Source organism: Ursus americanus, chromosome 14 (genome assembly GCF_024610735.1).
Source record: "Ursus americanus isolate L20-20 chromosome 14, mUrsAme1.1.p, whole genome shotgun sequence".
Taxonomy (NCBI): domain Eukaryota; kingdom Metazoa; phylum Chordata; class Mammalia; order Carnivora; family Ursidae; genus Ursus; species Ursus americanus.
Window position 1 is genome coordinate 37,047,529 of NC_142140.1, and position 21,153 is coordinate 37,068,681.

At 52.2% G+C, this 21,153-nt stretch overlaps 1 protein-coding gene across 3 annotated transcripts in view; it reads left to right on the forward strand.

Annotated features, from left to right (window-relative positions):
* The window catches only part of POC1A (POC1 centriolar protein A), a 70,600-nt gene that overhangs the window by 35,478 nt on the left and 13,969 nt on the right, over positions 1-21,153 (forward strand). For all 3 annotated transcript variants that reach the window (XM_045807269.2, XM_045807270.2, XM_045807271.2), the window contains exon 10: positions 14,991-15,134. In XM_045807269.2, the coding sequence (XP_045663225.2) occupies positions 14,991-15,134 (144 nt within the window). The remainder of the gene's footprint in view (positions 1-14,990; positions 15,135-21,153) is intronic.

Genomic DNA, 21,153 nt, shown 5'->3' on the forward strand with positions numbered 1-21,153 from the left:
TCTTTTGGTGTTTTTGATGGTCCCAAGGTTAAATGAAGGAAACCACTTTCTGACCTGTTTGTCAGTTTGGGGGCAGGTGTATGGAGTGGTATGGGCAGTGACTGGGCAATGGAGGTGGGAGAATACGCATGTCTGGACTAGAAGTTTCAGTACTTCTCATTTTCAGTAGAAAAAAGCCCTTTGCAGCTTGAATTCTCCAGATTGGATGGCAGCGTTGGCCCATGTGGTGTAAGGGTGTTAGATAGTGCTTGTGTTTATGTTCTCATCGGTTACCATGGAAAAAATCAGAATAGATGGTTTCCATGGAGATTATCTTAAAATTAGTTTCTTTGACGGTCTGGACATTGCTGCAGGGTTCACAGAATGCTTGTGGTGCCATTGGGGGATTTCTCTGTGGCCGTGCCAAAGAGCGGCCCGAGCATTGATGGATTCAGACAAATCTGCCTCCTGTGCTCGCAGATGCCAGGACACCGGACTGGGGACACGTCCTCAGCCTCTCCCTGGGGTCTCACTCGCCTGGCCTCAGCTCCACGGCTCTATCCAGGCACCCGGGAGCTTTTTCTTTTTTACTAAATAAAACGAAACAAAAACCCTTTATATTGTAGAAAATTTCAAGCTAGCACAAAAAGTAGAGAGAGTAGTATAACAGACCCCCATGTATCTTTCATCTAGCTTCAGCGTTTTGCCAGTTTATTTTGTTCATCTCCCTCCCCCCATTTTTTTTAGAAGAGCTGGAGTATTTTTGTTTAATCCCAGATACATTATTTTACCCTAAATACTTTTCTTGGTTATATAACTGCAGTGCTTTTGTCACATCCAACAAAATTAATAATCCCTTACTATCAAATGCCTAGTCCATACTCATATTTTTCCACATTGTGTCAAGAATATGGCTCTGTGCTTCTTGTTCAAATAAGGACGTGGGAGGCTTTGAGAAAACCCACGTCTCCCTTCCCCACCATGGTTCTGCTGCCTGGAGAGATTGAGCAGTCTTGGCTAGAGGCGCAGTTGGGCCGGGGACGGGAGCTCCGGGGTGCCACTGTTCCACTGTCCTCCAGGGCATTTGTATACTGCGAACTCCAGGACACCCTTGTTCCTGCCTGGAGATGTGTCAGCCAGCGCCTGCCGTCCTGGGGCAGGCATCCGCTGGAGGGCGCTGTCCCTCTTTGCAGCCTGCAGGGGGAGGCAGGGAGAGAGGTGATGTAACCTTGGTTCACAACAGCTGTGTGCAAGTTAATTTTCCAGGAAGGGGAGGGTGAGAGACCCCATGGGATGCAGCCCTCCCTCGACTCCTCCCTGGGGGTGAGGGCTTTGGCCCATACGAGGCCTGCTGCCTCTGCGGGGTAGATAGAGCCAGTCGTGGTTATCTGTCTTGGCAGGCTGTGCTCGTGTCCTGAGATACTACACAAAATCTGAATTGCCGAGCCTGGGAGTGATGCCCGGGTGTGGTCGGTGCCTGTAACACTCTCCATTGAACTAAGTGCAAGGAGAGTTTAAAATAGCCAGCCTTTGTTCCCGAGGTTTTAAAAATTCAACCCCAGCAGTTACAATGAGCTGTCTTCAAGTGGATCTATAAATAAACTGCTACTGTTCCTCTTTGTCACCAAGAGCTCCGGCGTCTTCCAGAGACGTCGGCTCTGCCGTCCATCTTCATTAGCCGTCTCTCATCTGTAGGGCAGCTGCAGCCATCAGCAGGCTGGGCTGACAGCGTGGAGTTTGTAATGACAGCAACACGTTCCCTTTTAAAAAGCCACATTTTCAAAGCCAAGATTAACTACACAGGGAAGGATGTATTTTCGCATTGGAAAAGCCTGGCAGAGAGGCCATGACCATTGATCAAGGTCAGCGCCTCTGATAATACGTCCTGTCCACATGAGTCCTGCGATGTCAGGCGGTTGGCTTTGTGGTGTTCTCGTCAAAAAATGGATAACCTCGTTCCGATCATGAGAAAACATCGGGCAGACCCACATCGAGGGACATTTGACAACAGAACCGATCAGTACTCTTCGAAAGTGTCAAGGTCATGAAAGACGAGGGAAAACTGAGGAGCTGACCCAGATTGCAGGAGACCGTGGAGAAGTAACTCAATGCAGCGTGAGGTCGTGGTTGGGATTCTGGAACAGCAGGATCCAAGGACATTAGTAGAAAAACTGGTGAAGCTCAACTGGGGCCCTTAGTTTGGTTAATGGTATCGTCCCAAGGTTAATTTCCTGCTCTGATCATTGTCCTCATGGTTATGTAAGATGTTAGCAGTGGGGAAGCCTGGGGGAGGGATATATGGAAATTCTCTGTACTATTTTTTGCAACTTTTCTCTAAGTCTAAAATTAGTTCAAAGCAGTCTAATTTTTTAAAAGAAAATCTCCAGTCAGTCCTTGGGCTTCGTCTTCCTCCCCGGGTGACGCGGTTCAGGTGTTTGCGGTGGGAGGGTAGGTGTTTCTGTCTCGAGGGAGAGGGTAGGGGACCCTAAGGCGCTCAGTGCCCAGCCCCGAGTGGGTCCCGTGGTCACATTTGTGGGATGGAACTGAGCAAGAGCTGGCCCTGGAAGAAGCAGGTCGTGTTCAGAGGGAATGGTCTTACAGCGGTGCTGCTGACCGCCGTGGGGGCTGCGCGGCGGCTTCTCTGCTTGTCAGTCATGTAGCTTGTGCAAATGCTCCAGTGTGCACATCCGCTCCAGGAGCTGCGGGGCAGACTCAGCAGGTGTTCTCTGGCCCGAGCACAGGCCCATGACGGACCTGCCTTCTCCTGTGGCCTCCTCAGGCCGAGTGGACGACTCCACCCCACCCCTGCCCTCTTCCTTCCTGTCCCTGTTGCTGGCCCCTGGCTCTGCCTTGCAGCCCACCTGTGTGTGTTTCTGGCTATACCAGGTATGAGAGCCTGGAGGGCATCATCCCCTCAAGGTCTGGGGTGTTTTCCTGCTCCCTCAGCACCCCTCTGGGGAGGAGGGCCAGGGACCCCCTCTGTGCCAAGGAAAGTTCTCACTGCATGATGGCCAGCTTGCTCTCTCATGGCCTCCACCCATTTGCAATTGCCAGGTCTTCCTCCCCCCGCTCATCCTTGCTCCTTTCTCCCCCCACAGCTCCCCTCACCTGGGTACGCCACTGCGGTGAGACAGACCTTCCCAGCTCCACTACTTTCTCTGGGGGGCATATTTGGTCATTGGAATCACTTTCCAGTTCCTGCTTATCAGGGCAATCCTTTCACTCCTTCGAAAATTTGGCTTTATACATCAGCCCTCTTGTGTGGGGGGAGGTACTTGGAAAGTCTCCGAGAGAGTGGCTGGGGGGCAGCTGGAGGTCACCACAGGTGGAGCCCAGGAGCGGCTGGTCGAACCTGGGTATGGAGGCCTCAGTCTTGCTTTGAGCCTGGGTCAGGAGATGGGGTTCCTTGGTTTGTGCATTTAGCATCTCCCACATGCCACTCAGGTCTGTGAGTGACAGCAGGTATGATAGGATGCCACCCGCCTCAAAGGGCCCGCTCCCTCTCTGAGAAGAGCACTGTGGGGTGAGAGTGGGCCGAGCTACCTGGAGTCCCAGGGTGGGTCAAGCATGTGGATCCCTCATCTGTTTTAGACCCACCCTTCGACCCCTTCACAATTCTTAGTTCAAAGGACACCCTGTCCCCTTCCTGTCAATGGGGTCCTGGGGTCCAGGGATGGTTCTTAGACCCAAATGTGGTCTGTCATCATAGAGCATTTAATTCAGTTTGGAGGCTGCCCTGCTGGCCCCAGGCCTTGTGTCTCTGAGCCTCTTGGCTCCCTCTGTGCACGCAGATGACCCAGCACCCTGCCCTCCTTGGGAGCCTGCTGTGGGGAACACACGAAGGCACCCTGCACATTCATCCTCTAGAAAAAAAGCCAATACGGTAACCAAATCCCATACTCATACTTAGGCTGGCTTGGAAGAACATTGGCAAGATTGTTGAACAATTAGATGATTTTAAGACAACCAGAATTCCTTTTGGGTTCAGGGCTATGTTTAGAACCAGAAGTTTTCTCTCTTGTTGGACTCCAGGCCGGAACTCTAAATTATAGGGCGAACAAGGCTCTTGTATATCTAGTCCACAAATATGTGTGGTGGATACAGTACCAGGTTTCTTCAGAGCTCTGATTCAAGAAAACGGCCGTGCCTTTTTTCTACTTGAAGAGTTGGAGAGAAGCGTGAGCTCAAGTGAGCTCTGTCCTCTTTTCTGCTGTCCTTGCCAGGATCAGGTTTAGCAAACAGAGGCAGACAGACATAGACACCCATTAACTTTTCATGGGAGCAAATTGTCAAAGCCAAAGGCCTGAGGCAAAGACTGTAAGAAACGTGTCCACGAATCTCTGCACCCTCACTTAGCGGACTGCGCAATGAGCTGTTGCGTGAAAGATTAAGTTGAAAAGGTTTAATCATGGTGTGTGTGCATCTCTTCATTTCTTCCAGTTCTGTGCTCAGTCCTGCTTTGGAAACACAGTGACACGCTTTGGTGTTTTCAGTGGGCCGTGGCCAGCCAGGCTGCTGCCTGGTTCTGTACAAGTTGCGTACCAGTGAGACAGCCCACATCTTGGGCCCAAGTCACCTTCCTCTCCCCTTTCTGGCCCAGAGTCAAGCCGTGGAGCAGTTCCTGGGTGCTTTTGTCTGTGACAGAGTTTGTTTCCAGAACAGGCCAAGCAGGGGTCAAGGTCCAGTGTTAGAGATTAAAAGAGAAGGAGAAATTTCCACCTTGAGCAGGTGTTAATAATTGACCACCCCACTTACCAGAGCAGGGCCTTCAGTCACATCCGCTCACAGCATCTTTATGGTAAATCTCCAGCCACTCCTGGCTGCTGGCCAGGTGTGTGCAGACCTTGCTTGCTCCCGACTGTTAAGCTGCATAGGGACCCCTGAGTGGCTGGGGCCTGACATTCCACAGACTGGGTGGCCGCTGCCTGGGGACTTCCACTGACAACCAGGGAGATAGAGGCTTTGGAAATCGAACTGCCCTGAAACGTGAGCTGGTTTCTGCATCTGGGAACTGTAATCCCCAGACCAGTGGTGGGCCTCATGGGCCTCACGGGCCTCACCTGGGGTCTTCAGCCCGGGGTTTGGCCCATTGGTAATGTCCAATGGAGAGCTAGTGATGTTCACCTTGAGTCCAGAGTGGCCGTGATGGGTAGTGCCAAGTGCAGTGTCACGTGATGGGCTTCTAAGTTGGGCTTCTAAGGGTATTTCAGTTGTAACTGCATCTTCAGGCTTATTAACATACAAATCATAGCCTTCACCGTTTTATTTCATTTATCCATTTTTTTAAAAGTAACCTTTACGTCCAGCATGGGGCTTGAACTCACGACCCTGAAATCAAGCTTCGCATGCTCTACCCACTAAGCCAGCCATGTGCCTGGCATTCACCATTTTAAAAAATGAACTGCTGGGTAGCTCAGCCGGTTAAACATCCGACTCTTGGTTTCGGCTTAGGTCATGATCTCAGGATCGTGAGATTGAGCTCCATTGGACGCCATGCTCAGTGCACGGTCTGCTTGGGATTCCCTCCCCCCTCCTTCTCCCCTCCCTCTCCTTTTCCCTCTGCTCCTTCCCCTGCTTGTGTGCTCTCTCTTTCTCTCAAGTAAATAAAATAAATAACATCTTTAAAAAGTGAATTGCTCTGAGTTTGGACAGACACGATCACCACCATGATCAAGGTATGGAATATTCCCTTCATCCCCAAAATTCCTTTTTGCCTCTTTATTTCAATGTATTTCTTCCACCTCCAGCCGCAGGCAACCACTAATCTGCTTTCTGTCACTACAGATCAGTGTGTGCATTTCAGAATTTGATATAAATGGAATCATGTAGTTATATATTCTTTTTGGTCTGGTTTTTTTCACTTAGCCTAATTATTTTGACATTCACCCATGTTACCTGTATCAGTAGTTCATTTCTTTTTATTGCTGAGTAGTACTCCATCGAATGGGTATACCATAATTTGTTTATCTGCCTGTTGGTGAACATCTGGGTTATTTTCAGTTTCCAGCTATTACAAATAAAGCTGCCGTTAACTTTTATGTACTTATCTTTCTCCAAACATATATTTCCCTTTCTCTTGGGTACAAACGCAGCTGTGGAATGGCTGGGACATACAAGTGTATGTTTAGCCTTTCAAAGAGACTGTCAGACTCTTTGCTGAAGTGGTTGTACCATCTTACATTCTCCCCAGCAGTGTCTGAGTTTGAATTTCTCTACCTCCTCGCCAACACTTGGTATGGTCAGGCTTTTTAACTTTAGACTGTTCTACTAGGTGTATACTGGTATCTTACTGTGATTTTTTTCCAAAAGATTTTATTTATTTATTTGAGATAGCATGAGCAGGGGGAGGGGCAGAGGAAGACAGAGAAGCAGACTCCCTGTTGAGCAGGGAGCCTGACATGGGGCCCGATCCCAGGACCTGGGATCATGACCTGAGCTGAAGGCAGATGCCCAACTGACTGAGCCACCCAGGCATCCCTCTTATTGTGATTTTTAACTCGCATTTTCCTAAAAGCTAATTATGTCGAGCATCTTTTATGTGTTTGTTTGCAATCTTTGTATGTTCTTTGGTGAAATATCTATTCAAATCTTTGTGGGTTTTTTTTCTTTTAATTAGGTTGTCTTTTTTTTTTTTTCTAGATTTTATTTATTTGACAGAGTGAGAGACAGCCAGCGAGAGAGGGAACACAAGCAGGGGGTGTGGGAGAGGAAGAAGCCAGGCTCCCGGTGGAGCAGGGAGCCTGATGCGGGGCTCGATCCCAGGATCCTGGAATCATGCCCTGGGCTGAAGGCAGATGCTTAACGACTGAGCCCCCCAGTCCCCCCTAATTAGGTTGTCTTCTCATTGAGTTTTGAAAGTTCTTATACATTCTGTATACAAGTCCTTACTAGAAAAAGTGACTTGCAAATATTTTCTGCCAGTCTGTAGTTTGTGTTTTCACTTTCTTAACCGTGTCTTTCAAAGAGCAGTTTTGAATTTTGATGAAGTTCATTCTATCAATGGTTTCTTTTTTGGGTCATGCTTCTGGTGTCATACCTAAGAAATCTTTGCCTAATCCAAGGTCACAAGGATTTTCTTCTATGTTTAAGAAGAAAAGCTTATATAAATATTACAGTTTTAGGTTTTACATTTAGGCCTGTGATCCACTCTGCGTTAGCTACTTTTTATATGGGGTACGATGTATGTAACAAAGTTCATTCTTTTACGTATGGATATTCCATTGTTCCAGCAACTGTCTTTACCAAGTTGTGTGTGTGCCTTGGTTAGAAATTAATTGACCAGATATCTGTAGGTGTATTTCTGGACTGCATTTGTTCCACTGATCTATGTACCTGTCTTTTTACCAGTACCACACTGTCTCGATTGCTGTAGCTTTACACTAAGTCTTGAAATCAGGTAATATGATTTTTCTAATTTCCTTCTTCAAAATTGTTTTGACGTCTCCAGCTGCTTTGCCTTTTCATATACATTTTAGAATCAGCTTCTTGTTTCCTATAGCTGATTTCAGAGAGAACTGACATCGCAACAACATTGAGCCTTCAGGATGCAAACATGGTATATCTCTTCATTGATATGGGTCTTCTTTGATTCTACTCATCAGTGTACTGTAGTTTTCAGCATAGATTTTGCATATATATTGTTCGATTTATGTCTAAGCATTTTGTAGTGGGTTGAATGGTGGCCTCCTCAAAAATATGTCTGTGTCCTGACCCCCAGGACCTGCAAATGTGATCTTATTTGGGAAGAGGGTCTTTGCCAATGAAATTAAGCTAAATCTCGAGATGAGATTATCCTGGATTATTGGGTTGGCCCTAAATCCAATGACAATTGTCTTTACAAGAGATACACAGAAGAAAAGGCCATGTGACGATGGAGGTAGAGACTGGAGTTATGCAGTCATAAACCAGGGAATCCTGGAGCCACCAGAAGCTGGAAGAGGCAAGAAGGGATTCTCTCTTAGTGCTTCCACAGGGCGGGGGCCCTGTTGATACCTTAATTTTGGACTTCTGGCCTCTAGAACATGGAGAGAATAAATTTCTGTTGTTTTAAGTCACCAAGTGTGGCAATTTGTTGGAACAGCTGTAGGAAAGTAATAACACGTTTCATGATTTTTGGTGCTACTGGAAAGATAATAGCCAAGGATTTTTGAAAATTAATGAAAGGCATCAAACCACAGATCCAAAAAGCTCAGAAAAAGGACAAGAGGCTGAATAAAAAAAAACAAAAACAAACCCTGCACAAATTACATTCAAGCTTCCGAAAATCAAAGATTAAGAGAAAATCTTGAAGGTTGACAGCAAAGAGACATTATATACAGAGGATCAAAGGTAAGAACCGCTGAAGAATTCTCATATGAAACTATACAATCCAGAAGTTACTGGAGTAACATCTTCAAAGTATTGAAAGAAAAAGACTGTCAACCCAGAATTCTGTACTTAGCAAAAATATCTCTTAAAAATGAAAGCGAAATAAAGACTTTTTTCAGTCTAAAGCTCAGAGAGTTTGCTACCAGCTAACTTGCTCTTTAAGAAATGTCTCTCTTCTCCCTTTTTTCCTCCTGGGATTCCAGTCACGTGTCTTAGACAATTTGATATTGTCTCACAGTTTAAGGATGCTCTGTTCTGTTTTTTTCCCCCTATTGTGTCAGTTTCAGGAACTGATCAATGTTGAAGGACATTGATTCATTTTCCTCTGCTGAGCTGAGCCTTCCAATTAGCCCCTCAAAGCCATTCTTTATGTCTGTTACTGGGATTCCGATTTCTAGCATTTTCATACACTCTTTCTTATAATTTCTACCTCTCTGGTAGAATTCCCATCTGTCCATGTGTGTTGTCCACACTTTCCAATACAACCTTTAACATATTAGTCATAGTTATTTTAAATGTTATGTTTGGTAGTGCCAACATCAAAGTCACCTGATTCTGCTGATTGCTTGCTTGCTTTTTTTTTTTTTTTAAGATTTTTTAAATTTATTTGAGAGAGAGAGCATGAGTGGGGAGGTGCAGAGGGAGAAGCAGGCTCCCCACTGAGTGCAGAGCCCCATGTGGGGCTCAGTCCTGGGACTCTAGGATCATGACCTGAGCCAAAGGCAGACGCTTCACCGACTGAGCCACCCAGGAGCCCCGCTGATTGCTTTCTGTCTGACAGTGGGGTTTTTTTCCTTGCCGTTTTGTGTGTCTCATAATTTTTTATTAAATGCCATACATCATGGTTTGGCTAGTAGAGACAGAAGTAAAGAGTCTTATCAGGAGTTGAGCTGAGTTTAGTGCAACTGTGTACTTAGGGTGATGTCTGGGTGTAGGAGGGTTTTTCTCAGTGTTCCTGCTCCATCCCCAGCTCTCAACCTTCCTAGGGGGCCTGTGCCTCAGAGGGCATCTGTTTCCATGCTCTTACCCCTACCCCAGCAATAGGCTGCTGCTCCTTGGTTCTTGGTGCGGTCTGGCTTTGTTGCGGGTCTTCTCTGTTGTCCTGGCCCCGGCTTCAGTCTGAGGCAGGCCCTACCTCCCTGGGTCTCAGAAGTAGGGCATTCTTAGTAGGCCATCCCCTCCCTCAGCCATAGGAGGCCTGAGTGATCTTGGCTCAGGATGGTTGCCTGCCTCTCCCCCGAAGGGCAGAGGATTTTTTTCTTTCTCTGCTCTCCTCCCAGTAGTGTATGGGTTGTGTTTTGTAGGGGAGAAGGGTCCTGGCAGGGCTTCGTGCCCGCTCCCCTCCTCCAGGTCTGCACCCTCAAGGATGGTTTTCTCACATCTCCTGCCCTGCCCCCAGTCTTTTTCATGAAGCCCCAGTGGAAGTCTGTGAGAAACCTGTGGGTGGGCGCAAACTCACCTTGTGTCCATGGCCGCCAGGGGTTCTTCACTCTCCCCCTCTCTATATTCAGCCTCTAGCAATGTGTTGGCTTTACTCGGCTCTTCTCACGCACTTGTGCAGCACTGAGTGTCTCTTCCTCCCATGCTTTGCCAGAGGGGAGCTGACGCTCTCACTTTGGTTTCCTTAGAAGAGTCTCTTCCCTTAGATTTCAGGCTAGCTGTTTGCTTTGTGACTTCAGTTCTCTGATTTAAGAAAGTTACAATTCTTGAGGCTTGTCCGTCTTTTTCTTGTTAGCATGGGGTTAATATTTTCCCCAACTTTCTACATCCTAGGCAGGGGCTCCTTATCCATATCTACATCTTGGTGATGAACAAGGGAGACCGTAGTCAGTCCAGTTGGGTTGATTTCTTGTCACGGAGAAGACCTACAAGCTGTTCTGTTTTGTTTTTTAATAAATGTATGGGTTGGTGACCCATGTGTTCGAGTGGCTGAGATCAACCAGATATTTCTGCAGTTTCTACTGTGTGCAAAGTGCTGAGCTCCTGGTGGCATGTGACAGGCTGGCGGCAACAGACACTGAGGCAAGCAGAAGACAAACCTGCTGTGAGAGCCCAGGATCTGATACCAGGGCGGGATGCGAGGGGCCCCTAGGGACCCCAAGTGAGATTTCCACGAAGTGAAAGAGATTGGTCTTTTCTGAGTTTTCACCTTTTTTTTTCTTTTGACGTGAAGAGGTTTGCGTTGGGCAGAAATGAAAGCTGAGTGCTGCTGAGTAGGTAGGTAGCGTGTGCTGATGTCGACGTTCCTGAGAACCACCAGGCAGGGCCCCCGGGACCCTTTGATGTTGAACGGGCAAAGCACTGATAAGGTTTCCCCCACACGTGCTGCTCCGGGTGTTCCATCACTGTCATTACTCACAGCCGGGTACGTGCGTCCCTTCCCACTCCCGTTCGTCATCTCCTTATCTCTGCTTACGGCTTGTTTGCCCGGCTCTGGGGAAGGCCGCATCTCTACGGTGCTGGAGTGCAGGTGCTGAGTGCAGGTGAGTGGCTGTGGCGCTGTGTGGGGTAGGGCCGCGGGCCCCGTGCCTGGGGAAGGTCTCATTACCCAGGAATGTCACCGTGGTGGGCCGGGCCCTTGGAGGTGGCCGGGGTGTGTGGAGGGCCTGCTCTGTGTCCAGCTTTGTGCCGGGCAGGCGTTCCAGGGCCGGCAGGAGGGGCAGTGACGCAGAAAGTAAGCACTAGACACAGGATGTATGTGGAAGGCATGGGGGGGGCAAAACTGCAGGCCGTGTCACCCATCAGAGGTGGCCTGATGTCAGGGAACGGCCTGGACTGTGGGTTCCCATCCGAGGTCCGTCATTCCCTGGGTGACTGCGAGCAAGATTGTTAACCTCGCTGGGCCTGCTTCGCCATATGAAAGATAAGCGTAATGACGCCTGCTGTGAAGGGCTAGTGTAAGGGTGAAGTGAAGTGACGTGTGTAAACGCTGGCACGTGGTGGCACGTGGTAGGTAACAAGTGGACAGCAGCCACCGCCATCTCTATACGCTGGCCTGGTGGCGTGTGAGGTGCGGTAGGGTCTGCCGGTGACAGTGGACAGGAAGCAGAAGAGGGCCGTGTGCTGGGGCAGGGAAGACAAGGACCAGACAGCGCGGCCAGAGGGGTAGCCTGGCCCAGGCAGGACCCCGGGCTTGTGAGGGACGCTTGATGCCGGGCCCTCCCGATGGTCACTTGCTCCCTGACCTTCCGTCTCCTTTGTTGTAACCGGGCCGCGGCCTGCGAGAGCTCGGAGTGGGCAGGCGAATGTGGTGGTTCCCGCGGCCCTGTCCTCCACAGGCGGCCTCCCTGGCTTGGCACGTGGCTGCTGCCCTTAGTGCACCTTTGGAGCCGGCTGCATTGGGGCTCAGAAGAAGGGTTCCCGTGACGAGTCAGCAGAGCTCCCCCCTGCTCCCCCCACTCCCCATCATCACTGTGCTTCCAGAGACTCAGCTCGGCTCTGTCAGTTTCTGGGCCGTTTTTCAGAAACACTCAGACTTTCCATTCCGTCCTTCCCAGGCAGCAGGCAGCACCCGTCTGGCCACTCCTTGAGGATGCTGGCTGTCGGGACAGAGGGCTGCCTGGCTCCCACCCTCCCTCTCGTGGCCTTTCCTGAGAGAGCCATGGGGACTCCCTGCCCAAAGGAAGAGTGTGCAAGTCTGGAAGTGGTGGTGGGGGAGGGGGTCCTCCGGAAGCAGTGGGCACAGGCCTGGAGCTGCTTCTCAAGAAAGGCCTGCTGGTGATATCAGAGAAGTGCCTTCCACAGCCCAGCCCTTTGGGGGGCAGGCCCAGTTATCACCCCCATCTTGCAGGTGACGAAGTAGAGGCCCGGAGGGGTTAAGCCTCTTGCCCAGGGCCCCCTCGCCGATCAGTCCTGGAGCTCAGATGTCGGCCAAGGCCTTTCTGAGTCCCCGCTGCACTCCGCTGTCTCTCGACATTGCTGCTTGGGTCTGGGGGCTCCTGCAGTGAGGTGAGGGCTGGTTGAGGCTTCTGAAACGTTTCCTTTTGGGGTGGACTCCTGCATAGGCATTGGGATCCGAAACTGTGTGCCAGTCTCTGTCAATCACCAATGTTGTGGTTGAACCGGCCCTCGTAGTTCTTATTATAATTGCAAGATACCGTTTGGTAGTAACCATCAGGAACCTTTGAAAAAAATGAAGGTTTAATACCTACAGGACCTAGAAATAACACAGCACACGTGAGGCTGCACAGCAAGGCTGAGGGTAGAGGGTAGATAGAGCGAGCCCCTGGGGTTCCACTTTTATTGGGGTTGAGGGTAGAGGCCTAGGGGTTTTAAGGGCTCACTCTTGATTGGTGAATTTTAAGCATAAGAGTGGGAATTTAAGAAAAAAACGACGTGACCATATGGTCAGTTATCAAAATCTACCAAGATCTCGGAAACAAAGGAACCTCCGTGGTGGGTGGGAGGTGGCCCAGCTCTTTATCTGGTCGTGGGCTGGTAGCGTGTTTATTCAAGATAGCCCTCTTCGAGTGGCTGCCTCTCTGAAGTGGATGCCTGGGCAGTTAAGAAGTCAAACACTTGCATTACAAAGCAGAAGAAAAACCCCCACACCTGTCAGGGCCTACACTAGCCGGGTGCATTGATTTCTGGGGACTGGGGCCCCTGCCTTGGTGGGTGAAGGTCTCACAGAGTGGCTGCAGCACAGAGCGGACACGCTCATGATGGGCTTGTGCTCATGGCACTGCTCCTGTTTTCGAGAACACCCTTCGAGCTCTGTGTCTCACCTTCAAATTCCCTTTCACCTCCAGAGCCTGTGATTTTCCAGGTTCAAATGGACATGCCCTGGAGAGTTTGCTAGTTATGAGACTAGAGCACTTTCCAAATAAAGGAAAATAGGCAGTAGGGTCCATGTGCCAAACTGCCCTCCTTGGCTGGTTGGGAATCCTCTCCTGGGCTGATTCTCTTCAGAGACTCTGATGCCCGCCCAGGTGAGCATGTCCAGAGCAGAGCATCTTCCCAGGGCGGGGCCACTGTAGGTCCATCCAGGAGATGGGCAGACTCAGATGCACGCCGACTGCTGGGCACGTGTGCAGGCAGCCTAGATGAGCCCCAGTCATAGCCAGTATACTCTACTGGCTGGGTGGAGTAGCCTTGGCTCTGTGGCCCATGGGTAGCTGGCAAGCCTCGAGCCCAGTGATGTCCCAGATTCAGAAGGGACAGGGGTGGTGAGCGTAGGCAGGAGACAGGGAGAGGGACACGGACCCATGGATGGGCAGTGGGCCCTGTGGGCAGGCCAGCCTTGATTCGTCCCACTCATGTGTCCTGGCCCTGGAGAGGGAGTAGCTGGAGGAACGGGGCAGGAGTGGGGCAGGCGCCGGCGTGGGGGGGCACAGAAGAGCTGCTGATCAGGCATTCGGGGTTGCAAAGCGAGTGGAGGCTAGGATGTTGGGGGCAGGGGGAAGGAAGGGTGGGTGAGGGCCTTCCAATAGGGAGCTTGGGAACTGGGCAAGAGGGTGCAGAGGCAGGAGGAGAGCTGTGGAAGGCGGTAGGCCGGAGCGAGGTGCCCTGTCAGGGGGCTTGAATTTTCTCCCAAAGGCAGTGGAGAGCCCTGGAGGACTGGCAAAGCCAAGGAGTGACATGGTAACATTTGGAAGTTTGTGAGGTTGTGGTTTAAAACCCTGAGCCCCAAGTGTGGCTGCCTTTATGGGTTACTGGGGCTTTGAGGCCGGCCGAGAGTGTGAATCTCCCCCAGCACGTCGTTCCCACAGGGAGCAAGTCCACAGAGGAAGGTTCAAAGACCAAAACTGGGGCATCTGCCGACAGTGTCCTCGGGAACCGGGTGACTCCAGGAATCCCACCCTGCTGGACACATGCACAGTGTGCTTCCTGGGTTAGGAGAAGCGTTCATCTGTATGGAGAGTGGTGCCTGAATTTGGGGGGACCCATGTTGGACTGGGATGAGTCCCCTTAGGACATCACCTGTGCTCAGGGATTGCGGGTGTGTATCTGAGGGTGGAGGTAGTGGCAAGGTTAGGCTGGCTTCTGAATTTGGGAGCCGGAGCACCTCAGGCAGGAACACGGACCCCTCACATCCCTGGAAGGCTGTCTCCAGCAGCCCAGGGTGCCTGTCCCCTGGATTCTGATTCCCACCAGGCACCTGAATGTTCACATACAATGCCTGTTTTCCCAGGGCTTCTGCACTAGGGCGGGGTTAGAACGTCCCCCCAGTTCTAGGCCGTGCCCACGCTGGGGTTAGGGAATGGGCATTGAGCTTGCTGGGAAGAGAGGTGACTTCAGAGCCAGCCTGGACTTCAGGGTCTCCGGACTCTGAGGGGCCTGCTGGAGGGTGCAGGCTGCATGAGAAGCCTGGCAGCTAGCCTGGCCACTCTGATGGGCTCCAGGAGCCAGCGGGGGGCGCTCAGCAGCCCCCCTGACCCTCGCTCCCAGGCTCCTCCAGCCCTCATGGCTGTGTGCTTGGATGGCACTCCTCACTCACGGCCTCTGCTCAGAAAGGAAGTCCTCGAAGGGGGCGCATGGCCCGGGTGTAGGAGTGCCACACTGAGTTTCTCACCAGTATTTGGAACTCATGTTCTCTTTTGCTGGTGGTTTTCCACTTCGTCCTTTGGAGGGGCTATTCCTCTCTCTGCGTTTCTTTAAGCACCGAATGAGTACTAAAGGACTCCCTTTCTTTTCATTGTCTTTAGCCAGAAGTGGATTTCCCCGTCCCTCCAGGCAGAGGCAGGAGTCAGGAGTCGGTGCAGAGCCAGACCCAGGAGCCCATCAGCATGCCCCAGACGCTGACCAGCACGCTGGAGCACATCGTGGGCCAGCTGGACGTCCTCACCCAGGTAGGCCGTGACGTGCGTTCACCCCACTTGGCCTGGCATTTGGACCATTTGAAGTTGGGCAGCAGGTGCTATATTTTTATTTTGTTTTTTTAATATTTTTAAAAAACATCATCATAATGGACCTACTTTCCAGCCCAAATTAATGAAGTTGCAGTGCCTGCCCTGAGGTCCTGGCTCTCAGAGTTATCTGAGTCCTGGCCAAGCCACTGGACCCCAAAATCGACAATGCTGGATTCTGCCAGGGTGTGCCCTCCCAGGGCTGGCCTGGGCCGCAGCAGAGCTTGGAAAGAAACACTGTCCATTCATCCCACTCATCGCGGGGTGGGCACACTCAAGGGGCGTGCCAGGGAACCGTGAGCAGTGAGTCAAGGCATCTGGGAGCCCAGGCTCTGGCTTTGAGCTGGCATTGCTCTTATCCTGCAAGCAACCTTGGCAGAATCCCTTCGGCTCTCCAAGCCCTGCTGTGCTCCGCTGTGATGTGCGGTGGTCGTGGACTCCACATCCCGTTTGTGGTCAGGATTAAAGGACAGGGATCTGTGGGAAGTGTTTGGCTTATGCCTGGCTCTAGGGACCCATCAGTAAATGCTAGTGGTGGGGCTGACCAGTGTCATCAGCAAGGTAGACGTGGGCCCCGGCCTCTGGAGTGTAGGTACATCTGGCAGTTCCTAATACAGAACTGGAGTGCAACAGTTTCCGTAAGCACAGAATGCCCTGGCAAGAGGTGGCAGCTGGCATCATGGGCAGGAGGGTGGCCTTGGCAGAGGGAGCAGCCTGCCTGTAGGACTAGAGGGGGCCACGGGCACAATCCAAACAATGAGCAAAGCCCAGCGTGGCTGGTAGGGGAGCATGTAGGTGGTGGTGGGGGGGGGTGGCAAGGCAGGATTTAAAGGTCATCAGGCCCCTCCCCCACCTCGGCTGTGGGCATAGACCGCCTTCTCCTGTGCCAGCTCATGGGTAGACCAAGGGTGTGGGAGGAAGGCAAAGGACCCCTGAGTCTCTGGCAGAAATGGACCTGAAGTGGCATGCCATCCTTTCCCTCCCTCTGGATATGGGGCCAGGTGAGATAGGCTCTCCATCATGTCATGTGGTCCACGGCATGTCATGGCTTCCCGGCTGGTCCTGCACCCCTTGGGCCCAGGGAAGAAAGGACCTTTGAAGGGAAAGGCATCAGTGGCCACGGATGGGGCTGGTGGTGGTGGTGGGGAATAATAGGCACATCAGACAGACATTTCCGGAAGCCTGTTAACCCTTGAGAAGAAGGTCTGTGCGAAGAGAGGTATGAGCAACGTGCGCATCCCCCACCTCAAACGTGTCAGAAACTGCCAAGCCCGCCTCTTGTTCTTCACAGCCTTGTCAAGTGAGAGATCAGGGGAGGTGGAATCAATTAGAACTTTATAGGATAAAATTGGAAATTAAGTCTGAGAAGATGGTTAAAAATAGCTTCACTGGATCACTTCATTGGAGTATAGCCCTAGAAGCATTTCCCGTCACTGTGTTTCAGGGGTGCGCACGGGAGGTTTTGTTACGTGTTAGCAGTTCGGAGTGCGATAGTAATTCTGGAAGAAACTGGCATCACCAAGAATAATGAAAGCTCTCTTGTGGCCTGGGCCTCTGGCCCCAGGTCTGGATGGCTGTGTGGCTCCCTTGTCCTACCTCACACCGTCCAGCCCCTTTGCAGATCCAAACAGCACTCCACCCCCGGCCAGATGCCAGGCCTGTCAGCCAGTCACCTGCTCTGCCAACCAGTGTGCATTCCTGAGTGTTCCTAACGGACTTGACACATCCTGAGAAGGAATCTTGGTTGCCACAGACGAAGCCCCCAGTTGAGGCCTCAGCCCAGTTTCAAAGTGGTAGGAGGTGCGTTTGTGCTCACCGGCATGCTGTCCTTGAGCTTGGTCGCCGGTGGTTTCCCAGACTCACCTCCTCTCCTGGATTTGGGGCTCTGGCTGAGGTGTCAGAGCGACACCAGCGCCATCTCCTGTGGGACTGGGCATCCCCTTCTCTTGGGACCAGCTTGGCTGTGGGCAGCCCCATCTCTGGAGGCTCCCCGACGCCTAGAGCCAGGTGACCCTGCTGTGCATGGCTACCCATGTAGGTCACTCAGCCAGGCTCGGAGCCTCCTTGGTCTGTGGGGATGGGCCTCACACGCTACGCCCTCAGCGAGCACTCCCCACCATCCTGATGCGCCTCTGTGCTCTGGAGGGGCAGGGGTATCTCAGCTACCCCAACATGGACTCCTACTTCGGAGTCGTCTGAATCATGCTGTTCTGCTCTGTGTCACCCCCTCACTGCCCCTTCCCTCCCCCACAAGGAAGTCTACTTCAAAGAGGCTTCTGAGAGGGAAGCTGACTTCCGGGTCCTCCAGGCCTCCAACCCGCAGAACATCCTCCAAGGAAGAACTGGGGGGGCTGCAGTGGCTGGGGCTGTTTACTGAGTGAGTCACAGAGCCTTCAGCCCCTGGGTGACATGTGTAGGACACCCCGTTGCAGAAGCTCACAGTCCTCGGAGCTGCCTTCCTGCTTCACAGGCTGGTGTGGCCCAGTGACTGAATCCTCCTCTCTGGATGTTCGTGGCCCATCTGCGCCAGTCTGAACGCCCGGGACCAGTCTCAGTCCTCTTCAGTGGCCCGGAGGTCAGGCGGCTAAGCGCGCCCACGGAGAGCAGTGACTCTGCTTAGGTGACCTTGGGCAAGGTGCTTAACTTCTCTGCCTCAGTTTCCAAATATGGAGCACAGAGCTGATAAGAGTAGCCACTTCACGGGATGATTGGGTGTGTTAGCTCGTGTGAGGCTCTCTGAGCAGTGCTCAGCAGTGCCATGTGCTGCCCTTGTCATTAGTCAGGGCCTGGCAGCGGTGGCGGCGGGATCACAGCAGCACCGGAAACAGTTCCCCCAGTTCCCCACTCTCTCCCTGCCCAGAAGAGCCATGTCTTAGCCCTCGCAGCGGGGGTGTCAAGTTCCCTTCCTCACTCGAGCCCTCTCTGGGTCTGAGGCCAGCAAGCGGGCAGCATGGCTTCTCTCGTGGGCCAAAAGGCCCATCATCCCCGGGGAAGCAAATTGTCCTCAGGCCATGTGCAACATCCAAATTCCAGCCCTTTGACTCCCCAGTTGGGGTTGTACCATTTTATTTTCTTAGAAATGCCTTTTCTATAAAGTGATACATTGTTCTTCGAAAGTGTACCCATTCGGGGCGATAACTTTGGAATGCATTGCAAGGTTCACAGGCCTTTGTCCATCTCCCAGGTGGGTGTGCCCTTTGGCTTGGCCTGGCCTGGCTTCGCAGGTCTCCCTACAGTGTTATTTTAGATGGGAAGTCCATAGAGGGTGGGGATCATGTTCTCCTCGTCAGCTTCCTCCTCCTGCTGTTTGTCTGAGCCCCGCAACTTTCCAAGGGCTCTCCTTCATGGCCCTCATGTCATCCTGCCTCCTGGTGTCCAGCAGCTAGCATCATGCCAGGTGTGGACAGGGTGTGAGTAACGGCTTGCTGGGCCCGGACCAGCCCCAGGGGCCACTCAGCCTGGGACTTCTCCAGGATGCCAGGTGATCCTGAGCTCAACCCACCGTAGGCCAGGGCTCCGCAGCTTCCCCTGCTAGAGAGTTTTAGTGTAGTCAGGGAGGGCTTAATCGAGGAGTCCATCTGCAAGCCAAACTTGATCTTCCTGAAAGTTAAGGCCAGACGTTCTTGCTCTGTGGTCACAGCCTGGGTAGCCCTGAGGTCCCAGGCCAGAGAGTACACCCCTTCGCCCTGGCCCTTCTTTGTGTCGGAGACACCCCTCCTTACCTCTGTGAGGTTGCTGTTTGAGGCTTCACCGATTTCTCCACTGTGCTCCTTGGGACCCCGATCCCAGCTGGATGCCATGTTCTGAACAGCTGGGGTGGGTCTGGCCGTACACATCCCTACCAGCTGTGGGGAACAGAGGGAGCCATCTGCCCATCAGCTTGGACACACCTGCCCTCCTGGATTTGAGGACCGACCCCATCATTCATCACTTGGGTGACTTTGGGCAGGTGACATTGTTCCCCAGAGCCTTAGTTTCCTCCCTTGTGAAGTGGGGACAGTCGAGCAAGCTCGTGTCTTTGAGCACTGTTGGGAAGCCCTTGGTTAACTGGATGTGTTAGACCGACACCACCTGTTCTGTGAAGCACAGCATGAAGCCCATGGGCTCCCAGGAAAGTGTGGGGAAAGTACCAGGCTGGCCAGGTAACACAGGAGTGTCGGGAGTGGACATTCCACAGCCCTCTGCAGCTGCTGGACTTGAGTCCCAGGAATGCCCTTGAGCTGCCAGTGAGACTCTAGTGGTCTGATTAGGCAGTAGGATAGAGGGAGAGAAAGAAGAGCTCTTTTCCCAGGTCCAGGGAGGGGAGCCCAGGAGGTGATGGGGAACCGGGGTGCATGGGGGCTGTTGAAAATCAGGGATGGGTCGTGGAGCCCATTAGATGGGAGCCTTGAACCTGGACCCAGGCATCAGGCAAAGATGGAAGCTCTTTCAAGACGTATACTTATTGTAATAGCTGTTCTTTGAATCCAGTTATTTTAATGGTTGTTGGGGGGAAAATGTATTTCCTAACAATGGAGTTTAGATTTTTCTTTTTCTTTCTTTTTTTTTTAATAAGATTTTTGTTTTTGTTTATTTGATAGAGCAAGAGAGCACAAGCAGGGGGAGAGGAGCAGAGGGAGAAGCAGGCTCCCTGATGAGCAGGGAGCTCAGTGCGGGGGTCAGTCCTAGGACCCTGAGATCGTGATCTGAGCTGAAGGCAGACGTTTGACTGAGCCACTCAGGTGCCCCGAGTTTAGGCTTTTCTTTGGAAACTTTTTGCTCCTCAAAACCCGGCTTGGGAATTCTCAAGAACTGCTAGGGCTGAGTGGTACCCCCTCTTCCTCTCGTGACCCTGTCCACATACACACACACACCCTGGAGAGAACACACACCTGTCCTATGGCTACCACGGGTCACTGACCTGCTGGGCCTTCCCCAAGTCTTCTCTTTCTGAGAAACTTGGCTCAACTTGAGAGGACTACGAGGTCCAGAAAAAGAGGCCCAGCTGCTCTGGCCCAGCTTTGCCTCTTTCTGTCCGTGTAGATCTGAGTAAGCCTTGGTTTCCTCCGCTATAGAGGGGAGCCTCTAGGCACTGCCCATCCGCCTGTCCCATGGGGTGGGCAGCAGAGGTCAGCACCTCACGTGGAGCCGGGACTTCCCTTAGGGCCTTCTTTCCATGAGTCACCTTCCTATTCCCCCCCCCCCCTTGAGGAAGGACTCCAGGGTGGGCCCCGCGGCTGCCAGGCCTGCCTGCTCGGTGATGGGCATTCAACGTGTATCTATAACAGAGGCCCTGACCTTTCCTTTCATGTTCTGGGGGGGGGGGGTGTCAGGTGATCTAGGGATCCCTTTCACAAAGGCTGGAAAACTCACCTGTGAGCAGGGAGAGGCTGCTTTCCACAACTAGCCTTGCCGCAGGAGCTCACCTCCCGCGTTGGCCCCCTTTGCTTCCTTTGCGACTTGTGAGTGACAGAGCTTTGGGTGGTGTCTGGCGTTGCAAAGTCCCTGGATCTTCCTCAAGGGCAAGGGGTGGGGCGCCGAGGCGAGGACAGTACCCAGGAGCTGGGGAGGCTATGGCGAGGGGCCTGGGCCCGACACATGGCTTGGCGGTTTCGCCTCAGAAGCCCACAGCAGAGTTATTTTCGACTCCAGTTTCACATCTTGCTGCTTTTTAAAAATACCAAACCATGAAATTCCTGCTCCAACTATGTTTTTTTATGGCACCCGTGCTTCAGGCTGGCCACAGCAACGCTGTGATGTCACGTTCAGGTTCCTGTGACTCACCAGGGGCCGCCAGGCTCCGGGACTAGAACATGCGTGCAGTGGGAAGCAGGCGGGGGCAGGCCCACCCAGCCCCGCTGGTTTGGGCCTCTGACATTTGAGTTTGTGAAACATCCAGGTTGTAACTCTGCTGACCTAACTCAACAAGGCTACGGATTTTTGTCTGTGTGCTTCGGGGAGTTAGATGGAATGGCCTGTTTGC